At 47.2% G+C, this 11,400-nt stretch overlaps 1 protein-coding gene across 1 annotated transcript; it reads left to right on the forward strand.

Annotated features, from left to right (window-relative positions):
- The first annotated feature begins 1,095 nt into the window (after positions 1 to 1,095).
- VAX1 (ventral anterior homeobox 1) lies at positions 1,096 to 9,529 on the forward strand. Its single transcript, XM_033149553.1, has 3 exons — positions 1,096 to 2,280; positions 4,283 to 4,470; positions 8,610 to 9,529. Exons 1-3 carry the CDS (start codon positions 2,040 to 2,042, stop codon positions 9,126 to 9,128), a joined length of 948 nt encoding a protein of 315 aa, XP_033005444.1. The 5' UTR covers positions 1,096 to 2,039; the 3' UTR covers positions 9,129 to 9,529.
- Positions 9,530 to 11,400: the final 1,871 nt, after the last annotated feature.

Below are 11,400 nucleotides of genomic sequence, written 5' to 3' on the forward strand. Positions count from 1 at the left end.
GATCCAGCAGGTCTCTTATTATGTTCTTTGCTTTTGCTGCTCAAACCTGGCACACAAAAAGCCCAGCTGAGAGGATCTGTGCCTTGTTTCCCTTTTTTCAGGTTCATTTTCCTTCAAGAGTATGTCCATATGTTCCCTGCTTTGACCTGCAAAGCTCAAATATACAACTTGGGTGTAGCTGGGTTCTCCCCTCTTCCCCCCCCCCCAGTACTGCTGCCCCCTCTGTACTGTTTCTTGTTTTGCCGTTGTAGTGTCATTTTTAGCTAGAGAAAGTTAAAAGCCTTCCTTCTCCAGTCCCCCCTTATAAGACACAAGCAAGGAGCCTAAGAGGGTGGGGAAGGATGTCTAACTAAAATGCCTGGATTTGTGTGAAAAGTTCCCTCGCTTTCTTTCTCTAGCCTGGCCCCTGGAACTCTTTTGTGAATGGGGCCAGTGCAACATGTGGCCTTTCACCCCGCCCAAGAACCAATGCCAGACAGCCACACTCAGAGGATTGTTTGTTAATAGTCCAATTAGATAATTGCCATCTTTCACTCCTTTCGCTCTACATTTCCCATAAAGGCATGAATAAGGAGAGCAGCATGAAGAGGGCTTCTGCCCTGCAAGGTGACAAGAAAGGCTGAAGCATGCTCTCTGCACAAAGCCATGCGCTTGAATTGAATCATTGTAGCCTAATCAATGGTCTTATTGGATTACTGGCTGTTGCGGTTCTCAAAGATATTGTAGCAGAGACAATGAAATAGCTAGGGGGAAACTTCTCCCCTCCCTCCCTTTAGTAGATCACGCAGTTGAGATCTCCCCTGCTCTCTCTCCCTCTCCCTCTCTCTGCTCTCTCTCTTTATCCCCCTCTTTCTCTCTCTTTCCTGGATCTCTCTAAATACAAAGGAGGCTTTTTGAACACACACACACACCAGTCTAGGAGTATGCTCTGCAAATGTTGTTCACTGTGAAGGTGCAGAGAATTAAAAGGAAGGAAGGAAGGGAGTGGACCCAAGCCAAGTCTCTGAATTAAGGAGAGGTAGGAGTTTTAAGATGGCTGGCTGTGGAGATAAGTGTTCAGTAGGATTTCTGCTATTTGGCTGGCGGTGAGTGGGGGTGGGGGTGGGGAAGGGGCACCAAGGCACATCTGCTTTCTTGGATCACTATAATCCCCCACCAAGGAAAATGGCTACTTTTTAGTTGTTGGTGGTGGTGTTCCTTTAATGGGGTGACTTGGCGGTGGCTGTTTGTTGAGGAACCGAGACTCCTTTCCCACAGCTTCCACGGACTCCGCATCTATATTTGTTTCCTTGGCCGTTTAATTCAGACGTATTAGGCATGCCTCCTCGGATAAAACCACTCTGTAATCTGGAAGGGTCAAAGGCAAACTGAAGAAAGTTAATAATGGCCGCTAATGGCTCCTAACAATTCAGGCTGAATCTTGTCAAAAGTTTTTTTTTTTTTTCCCTCTCCTCTCCTCTCCCCCCTCTTCTTCTGGAAAGTCTCAGTCGTTTGATTGTGTGTTTCCTGAAAGCAAGGCCAATCATTTCAGTTTATTCACTGGCTAAACTCGACTTGATTGGGGACAAGCATACAAACCACCCATTACGATGTGATATATTATCCAAACAATTTAGTGTATTCATGAGGTAACCTAAATGTGGAGGCTGCAAAATTACCCGTAATCAATTGAAACAGCGAGTGCGCGTCCCTCTGGGTGTCTAACAACCACATCCCCTTCTCTGTAATAAGGGAGGCATTAAATCATTTTAGAGTTGCACTGTTGAGTACCTGATCATTGGGGCGCAGGGAAGCTGGACACTCGCACTAGGACGCTGGGACGGAGGAAGCTGCTGATTGCCTGCCTCTCGATCAGAAGAACCGACCTCTCGCCTTCGAGGGACTTGGCTGTTTACTCTCCGGTCTGACCACGAACCGTGCAATACCCAACGCAGACTTTTCTTCCCTTGCTTCCGACCCCCCCACCCCTTCCAACCTACCCTCCCTCCCTCCCTCCCTCCTTTTTTTTTTTTACTTTTTAAAAAACCATATTGCACTACATGTTTGGGAAACAAGACAAAATGGACGTTAGATGCAATTCTGAGACCGAAGCCAACCGGGTCTCCAAGAACGGGCACAATAAAGAGGGCAAGGAAAGCAAAGGATGCGAAGGAAATATTTCGACTTCTTTTTTGAAGGATCCACAAGGGACTTTCTCGTCTTCTGGCGGCTCGGAAGACTGCAGCAAAAACAAATCGAGTTCCGCTGACCCGGATTATTGCAGAAGAATACTAGTCCGAGGTAGGGGGGAGTTTGCTTGTATTTTTTTTTCTTTTCCTTTTTATGTTGTGTCTGCGTCTGGAAAATCCCTGCTAGCGGATTCTTGCTTCTGTTTTGTTTTTGTTTCAAGCCAAGATTTTGCAATGTTTCCTTTTTTATCTATTTATTGTGTAGAGCCATTTCTTTCTCCACAATTCCAGGGGCATTTCGGGGCATCTAGTTTTGCTGGGATCTGGTAGACTTCCTATTTTCCCATAGCTCAGCATCCCAAGCCTTGCAGCTCAGCTGTGGGGATTTCGTGACTTTCTTTTCCCCACGTACCTCTCGCGGTCGCTTTGCTTAATTGTTTGGCAGCTGCTTCTCTGCCCTGGCTTCTACCCTGCAGACATTTCTTTCAATTTTTTTTTGCGTTGCAATGCTGAACAGACAGACAGACAGATAGGTACCTGGGAGTAAGCTCTACCCGACCTAATGGGACTTGCATCTATACTCAGAAGTATAGGATTGCGCTGCCCGGTGCCTTTGGGGGAAGGCTGCTAGTTTGACGTGTCAAAAAAGGGAAAAGCGGGGCGGGGGAAGCGCCCTTGTTCCGACAGGGGCTAAAAGGTAGACGGGTGGTAAAGCTTCGTATCAAGAAAGGGTGCTTCTGTTTTTTTGCGAGCCTTATGCTCTCCCCACTCTTGTTAAATTTCGGCGAGGGACTGGGAGATTTTGCTTTGGAGCCCGCTTTACGTAGCCACACCGGGAAGCGGTGTTTATTTAGGTTGGATCCGTTCCGAAGGCTGGGTTGAGTATTTTGGAGGGTTTTTTTAAAAAAAAAAAAACGGTGTAAAGTTTCCTTTCCAACTGTGATCATTTTCACAGAGTTTACGTTAACTATAAAAAACCCATATAAACTCCTTCCTTTGATTCAATGTTTAAACCTTCCCTTAACTCTACTGTTTGGGGGTTGTTTGTTTTGCATTGTTATTTTATTCCTTTGTGGAATATTCTCCTCCCCTCCCTCTAAGTCCGCCAATGCAATAATTTCACAACATTCTTTTTAAGTGTCTGATTTAAATTCCAAAAGTTTGTTTGCGTGTGATAAACGTAAAGAGAAACTTCTCCTAGAATAAAGGGCCCGGTAAACAATAATTAATCCTGGCGCGATCGGTGGACCCCCTGGAAAGCGATCAGTTTAAAACAAAACAAAACTGGAGTTCCTTAGGCTTCGAGACTAAAGGTGGGAGGGTAAAATTGTGGGAAAGCAAGGCTGGATGAGAGGGAAGGCAATTGGAATTGAGGAGGTGCTCATAAGATGTGGAGAGCTTTTGCGGGCAGGGAAAACGGGACCAGGCTTTTTACATGGAAAAAGAGTTCTTGGGTCCTTCAGAGAGGGCGGGGGGAAGACTGCCAGTTTCCAAACAGGAAGGGGGAGCCGGAAGCCGGCCTTCAAGGCGGCCTTATATGGTTAACATGTGTCCTCGCATTGTAGTTAAAAAGCAAGGCCAAGCAAATATGATCATATCATTGCAAAGACAAAAAAATGCTAAGAAGGAGTTGCTGTTGTTAGGCCTCTGCTGATTGGATGAAGCTGATTCTTGAACTAAACCAGCCCATGTTGTTGTTGTCCTTGTCGTTGAATCTTTCCATCCCAGTTCCCTGTCTTGTGATGAAAGTTGGTATTTATTTATAGGCGACGCGCCGCTATTTTAAGGGCCTCCGGATGTAAATCAGGGTTGTGGAGCCTGTGGCCTCCCAGGTGTGATTGGATTTTCACCTCCCATCGCCCCCCCCACCCCGCCAGTCCAGGCCAATGGTCAGGGACGATGGGGGTTGTAGTCACGCAATATCTGGCGGGCCACAGGTTCCCCCATCTCTGGTTTGAAAGGAGAGTCCCCTCAGCTAAACCAGCAGATGAGGCTTCGCTCTGTCCATATGCATTTGTCTCTCGGTGCAGGTCCTAAAAATGGGTTCTTGTTCTCCTCCTCCTCCTCCTCCTCCTCCTCCTGGGTCTAAAAGTGCCTCCGTCTCTCTTTGCCAGATGCCAAAGGTTCAATAAGAGAGATTATCCTCCCGAAGGGGCTTGATCTGGACCGACCCAAAAGGACCCGCACGTCTTTCACGGCGGAGCAACTTTACCGGCTGGAGATGGAGTTCCAGAGGTGCCAATACGTGGTTGGACGGGAAAGGACCGAGCTGGCCAGGCAGCTCAATCTCTCAGAAACTCAGGTACAAAACGAGCCAGAGAAACCAATGGAGAGAGCGGCACCTCCCCTCCCCCCGCCGCGTCCCAAACATCCCGGGTGTGTTGCGCTCAGAGGTAGGTGACGCAGTGACTCCAACGCCGTTGCGCTGGAACGGGAGGGAGCCAGGATCGACACCCCCCACCCCAGGTTATGAAGCTGCAGGGGGAATCTACTGACTTGCTACAACATAAAGCCTAACGCTGGAGTGGCTCCCTGCATGGCTGTGACCAATCAATAGAACCAGCCGGAGTTCAGGCAGGTAAACGCCTTTCCCAGAGCTTCCCAGATCCGAACTCCAAATGACTTTTCCGGACACGTGCACATTCACCCTTGTGAAGTCCCCAAAAAGGCACTTTCACTTCCCAGCTAGGGTCCTGAATCATAATTTGGTACCATGCAGGACCAGCACAGTCGAGACCCCTGGCTCTCCGCTCGGAGGCATTTCAGTTTGGTCGAGGCCTGAGCTGCCTGTAGGGTGTGGACGCTGCAATTCTAAGCAAGCCCAAATGCTTAGATGGAAAGACAGATACGCAAAAATAGAGTTGAGTGGAATGAAGGGCAATTTATGGGAGTTGCTTCCGAGTGAACATGGCGAGAGGGGTGTGCTGTAAATCATTGGCAGGGCCCTGCAAGTGAGTTAAAGGTTGTTGTGTGCGCGTGTTTTTAAATAAATACTTTTTAAAATTTCTAGACGTAGTTGCACTCCTAGGTGCTGACTGACGTCCAGTTACCTGCACACCGGTTGCCCTGAACTCATTTGCAGTGGGTAGGAGAATGGGAATTGATTTCGCCTGTTGAAGAACAGGCGAAAAGTGTGTGGAGTGGCAAAAGTACAAAAAAGCGGGAATAGGATCGGAATAAGTCACAAAAAGTAACTTTTCCAAAACAGAAAAAGGATGCAAAATAGATAGGAGAAGCACAACGCTTAAGGAGATACCTTTATCCTTCAGGACTGCTTTAACAGCACAGCAATTGTGCATGTTTACTCTGGAGTAAGTCCCGCTGTGTTCATTGGGACTTATTCTTTTGGGTGCCTTAGATTTGGAAGGAAAAGTCTTTCGAACCAGAGAAGGGGGAGGGAAGGGGTTGTTTTAATCTGACCACATTTTGTCAGTGGTCAGCAGTGATATGAGCAATAGAGCTCCATTGATTCAACCAGGGTCAAGATCCAATCTTGTTTCTTTTACTAGAATTGCGGGGAAAGATACAAGCGGAGTTTTCAGCAGGCCACCGCCTTTGTTGTTCCAAAGAGCTTTCTCTTGGGAGAAGTCGCGGTGCCTGAACCTGCGCCGGTTTACTTGGAAGTAAGTCCCACACTGACTTCGATGAGACTTGCTCCCAAGGAAATGCGTTAACGCTGAAGGAGGGCGCAGGGTTGCAACCCAAGTGCCACCGATCGTCCCTGGATTTGAGTATGTGCGTTGCAAAAAAAAAAAAAATGCCTGAAGGCACCTTTATGCGGAGTTAAGCCTCTCGGTGACCACTTACTTCCCAGTAGATTCAGACCGGAGGCTCCGCAGGACGATTCTTTTGCAAAAAGTGCGCAGGCCACGCAGGCCCCTTTGTAGGAGACACCACTGTAATGCTTCTTCGCTGCTCTTATTCCTCCATGTTCTTCTGTTTTTGGCGGGGTTTATTCATTTATTTATTTATTTGGGCAGGCTGCATTTGGTCGCAAGTAGCTTACAGGTGGGCTTTTGCAGCGCCATCCTCTCGCGCATGTTTACTTGGAAGTAAAGTTCCATTCGGTTTCCACGGGGCTTGTTCTCAGGCAAGCACCGGGAAGATTGCAGAGCGTAATCCTACCCATGCCTGCCCAGAAGAAGTTCAACGGCATGTGTGCATAAAGATCTGGTTGTTAGTCTGTTTAGCTTGAAATCAGCTTTAACCAGACTCCTGCAATCCGGCAGTGAAGGAAACTGGCTATCAGAAGCATTTGTTGTAATTTATAAAACAAAACAAAAACAAACAAAATGGTGGGGGGCAGAGCTGGAGATCTCCAGCGAGTATTTAAAAAAAAAAATTCACGTCAAACATTGTTTTTTTCAAATTAATTAATTAACGTACACTATGAAGCTGACAAGCATGAGGTCCGCTTCAACGGGCCTGTTACAACTTTTAAAACCAAGTCCCCCCTCCCTTTCTTTCAGCCTTAGAACCACTTGCTACAAAATGGGTATAAGTGGGGGAGTTTTAAGGGCGGGTCCCATTCGCCTTGCGGTTGTATAGAGTCCCTGTGTATAGCGCAGGAGGCGAGAAGGCGTTTCTGCACAGGAAGGAAATACTGTATGGAAGACTTACGGAATAAAAGAAGAGCCCGAGGAAAAGAGAATAGGATGAGGCCGGGGGGTGGTGTGGGGAGGGAATAATTATATGCTTATAGTGAAATGCTTGCGGGGGAACCTTCAGATTTCCCAGCGCCTCAAAAACGATTCCATGCCAGAAAAAGGGGTGTCCAGACCATGCTTAATTCTGCTTCCCCCTTGAAAATGTGCTTAGGTCTTGTTGATACTTGATTAGCTAGTGAAAAAGATGTGATGGAAGATGTGCAGATCTATTTATGGGCCCGGGGGCAGGAAGAAAGAGGAGAAAGTGCGAAAAAGTGGAGAAAACGAGGTGTGATTTTATTTTTCCTAACTGAAGCGTCTGGTACAATATTATGGAGGGAGGGAAGAAAGGAGGAGAGGAAGAAAGAAAGAAAGAACCAGTGCCAAAAAGAAAACACCAAGTGTCGTAGGGAGTGGTTTCTTAATTCGTGAAAAGATCTTACAACTGTAATGAATCCTTCTGACAAGCTAATTAGCATTTCTTTGGCTGTCAGATTTGGCCATGTTGGTATGACAAACGAAACAACCTCCGAGGCTAGAGCGTGGCATGTGATATTAATTTGAGTGAAATAATATTTGAAATGGTGGAAAGCAGACCTAAAGTCGTTGGGGGGCGGGGGGGGCGGGGAAGAGATTGCAGGTGTCTCTTTATAAGAGTGGGGGCGAAAAATCGGGATTAGAGCTGGCGGTCGCTCGCCCAGAACACTCTCCCAGCTCCCTTCGGCATGCAAAAGATGTTGATGGAAAAATCCAACGCAAACTATGTACATCTGTCTACCCATACATACAGCCTGCATGCGCTTTCACAGGCGCTAGGAAAACCTCGTGCTCCCAGATATAAAGAAAGTGGAAGGGAAGTTGCAAATTCAGATGACGTCCCGCGCAAATCTTGTGTTCAAGGCCTAAGAGGGAGGCTTAAAAAGGATAAAACCTTAAATCTGTACTACAGAGTTTCAGAGTGTAGGACCTGAGGCATTACTGAAGCATCAATCATTGGGGATTTTCTTCTTCTCCAAGCAAAGCTTCATTCCATCCTGGAAAAGATCCTGGTGGATTCCCGGCTCTGGAAGGTTTTTTATTGACTACCAGGTGCTCTTTCTTCTCCATGGAAGTTTCGCTACCGGGGCCTGTTTCTACTTAATTCTTTAAAAAACAACACACACACACACACACAAATCCCATCGCGTGTCAAAGCGATTCCTTCCCATTCCGCCCCATGCCCACGCCGCATCCTTCTGTGTATAAGTTTCCAAGGCCTTTCATGTCCAATTCACGCACCTGATGAAATAGTAGGCGCTCTCGGCTTATGGAAAGGCGACGCCACAATAATAAATGTGTTAGTCTTTTAAGGCGCTCGAGAGTTCTTTGTTATTTCAGCAATTCTCCACCACTTCAGCAACACTTTTAAGTGCCCAAGATTGCTTGGCGATTCTTATCACGTTTCAAATGGCCACACACGGTCGCTATCTTGCGCGCGCGCTCACACACACAGAGGAGCGCGCTCTTCTCCCACGTACACGCGCGCCCAAGCGCCCCCCCCATGGAAATCTCTTCTCTCCCCCCCCCCCATTTTTGCCCTAGTGCCAAGCAAGCAGGATGAGATCAGAGCCCAGTCACATGGGGAAAGAGGTGGAGGGAGCTTGGTGGGCTGGGGGGGGGGGAGCTTTCCCAACCCCGATCCTAAAGTTGCCCATGGTTTTTGTCCTCTTTCTCCCTCGCTGACCTTCTCTCTCTCTCCCTCTCTCTTTCCCTTTCCCTTTCCCTCGCCCCAACCCCCAATTGCTTCTCTTCGCAGGTCAAAGTCTGGTTCCAGAACCGACGCACCAAGCAAAAGAAGGACCAAGGCAAAGACTCGGAGCTGAAATCCGTGGTGTCCGAGACAGCGGCAACATGCAGCGTCCTGAGGCTGCTGGAGCAAGGTCGGCTCCTCTCGCCTCCGGGCCTGCCGGGCCTCTTGCCGCCGTGCGCCACCAGCGCCTTGGGTTCAGCCTTGCGCGCGCCCAGTCTCGCCAGCGGCACCGGCGGCTCGGGATCCGCGACGGCGGGCGGCTCCCCGCACCAGCCGGCCGTCAGCAGCAGCGCCGCCGCCGGCCCGGCGCACCCGTCCCCTCCCGGGGGCCACAACCTCTTCAGCCTGCCCGTGCCCACCCTGCTGGGCTCGGTGGCCAACCGGCTTTCCAACCCTTTAGCGATGGCCGGCTCTCTGGCCGGGAACTTGCAAGAACTGTCCGCTAGATACCTGAGCTCTTCGGCCTTCGAGCCCTACTCCAGGACGGCCAATAAAGAAGGCGTCGAGAAAAAGGCCCTGGACTGACGCGCGGGAACGCGCGCTGTATTTATATTTATAGTATCTATTTGTGACGGTTATTTATGGAAGACCCTCCACACCATAGGGGCCCCTTCCCCACCTTTCTCTTCCCATCGCACCCCACAGACTCTTCTACCGTCCTCCTCCTCTTCCTCTCTCTGCCGTCTTCCTCAGCCACCAATCCCAGGCACAACTTTGCCTCCCGGGGGATCCCCGACTTTTACCTTGCCAGCCCATCAGTTCCTAACCGGAGGGCCTCACAGATTTGACTGGAGGCCTCCAATCGGTGGAACAAATCGACCGACGGCAACGAGGGTGGAACCCTCCCCGAGCCAGACATTTGTCGCATTGATGACCCACGTTAATGTTAGAAATGGGGTTGGGGGGTTAGGGGGGGGACTATGGCAGAGAGGGGGCGAATAGTGGAAGAAGACACTGTTGATTACAGTCTGGCTGCCCCTATGATAAAGACCAACTTTTTACATTTTAAAGGGAGTGTATAGGAAAAAGAGGTGATTATTTTTTAAGGCGGAAGGCTTGAAAGGAGCTTAAAAGTGCGTGTGTCCTACACACAGAGAGAAGCTCATAAATCCAACTGGGAGGCCATGTTTTTGGCTGCTCCACGTTGTGTTGGTTCTTCAAACACACCTCTTATTTCAAAGGAGTCTCCCTTTTGCAAGTCCCAGACGAAAACAAATCCAGGGGTTGCTCTCATGCATCCTCCTGAAGGTGCATGCCTCCTCCTCTTCCAGTTCCCTATTCTAAACAAAAATAAATAAATATTGAAAATTTAAGCTCACCGGAACAAGGGGGTGACGTGTGCAGTGCGATCCTAAGCATGCTTACTTAAGAAGTCCCTCTTCACCGGGACTCCCGGTAAGTGCGTAAAGGATTGCACTTTAATTTTAAATTGTACGTGTCTGTGTTGGGGAATTACCCTTATTTTAGGTACCACAGCGATGAAGTGACATACTCTTGAAATATTACCCCAGCGATGTTTATGACAGATGAATTTAAGAGAGCACAAAAACTGTGCAATCTGGTGGATTTCAAAGCGGATACGTTGCCAAGGCTTGTGGTCTTCCAAACAATTGTGTCTGGCTCCTAGCCTTTACTATTTCGTCATGAAGCCCAGAAGCAGGATAATATAAAACACTTTGATTTGGTTAAATCCTGAATGTTTAATACATACGCATTAACTATGATTGGCTACAGAAAACTGAGGGGGTGTTTTTTAAAGGGGGGGACCGATATTGTGAAAATCCTCATAATATCCTTTCATCCAGAATCTAACTCCAATCTCTAAAATAAAATAAAGAAGATTATGAAGTACAGGTAAAAGAGAGAGAGAGAGAGTCTTAGATGCGATGGTGTCTAAGACTAACGTTATTATTTGCCTTTTCCCCATATAAACTGGACCTAAACTGGAAGTCTCGAGTTTTCAGCACCTTCCAATTTATTTTCTTACAAAATGCTTACCTTTAAATTCCAATCAACGCGTCTTCTCCGGTTTGGTTTTGAACTGGAAAGAAACCAAAACTATTCTGTAACAATCGTTATTTTACTGTTATTTGCTCCCCCCCATCCTTCACACAATGTATGTATTCCTGGATTATTATTATTATTATTATTATTATTATTATTATTATTATTTTACATTAAATCCCAGGACTTGAAATTTGTCAGGAAAAACAAAACAAAACTACATAGCTAGTTGCTTTTTTATTTTATTTTTAAACAATCATTTGATACGTTGCGTTTACAGACTGTATAAAATATGTGCCACCAAACTTTTTAACCAAAAAATTTTAAAAAAGGAAAGCGGGGGCAAAAAAAAGTGGAATGGTTGATGTAGTGCATAGAATTAATTCTAGGACAGAAAGAGTAAGGAGAGAGCGGGAGAGAACGCGCGCGGGGGCAAAACGGAAAACCCTCCTATTAATATTATTGTAAATTATTTACGTCTGAAGTTTCTAGGCAACTAGTGATGAAAATAATGAATGAATCCGCGGGTGAAGATGAGCTCCCCCTGCTACTAATAGCCCTTGTTCTGAATGTTTTGGGTATTTGGCTGTTTTGTATTTATGTGGTGAGAGTGAAATATATTATATCTATGCTATGACAGAGTTAGCTGTTATTTTCGTCTTCTGTTTAGAAAGCCCCTCCACCCACCCAGTATCAACTCCTGAGCAAAAGGCAAAAGAGATATAGCTTTTCCTAGAAGGTGTCCTGCAGTCAACTCTCATTTTGAAACTATTTCTGCCAAGTGTGTACATCG

Source organism: Lacerta agilis, chromosome 5, assembly GCF_009819535.1.
Source record: "Lacerta agilis isolate rLacAgi1 chromosome 5, rLacAgi1.pri, whole genome shotgun sequence".
Taxonomy (NCBI): domain Eukaryota; kingdom Metazoa; phylum Chordata; class Lepidosauria; order Squamata; family Lacertidae; genus Lacerta; species Lacerta agilis.

What these genes read in the sequence shown, in the direction of transcription:
- VAX1 (XM_033149553.1), top strand. Translation starts at nt 2,040, where the DNA reads ATGTTTGGGAAACAAGACAAAATGGACGTTAGATGCAATTCTGAGACC. An exon ending in CAGAAGAATACTAGTCCGAG is followed by an intron (nt 2,281 to 4,282) that starts GTAGGGGGGAGT and finishes TCTCTTTGCCAG; the next exon opens with ATGCCAAAGGTTCAATAAGA. An exon ending in TCAATCTCTCAGAAACTCAG is followed by an intron (nt 4,471 to 8,609) that starts GTACAAAACGAG and finishes TTCTCTTCGCAG; the next exon opens with GTCAAAGTCTGGTTCCAGAA.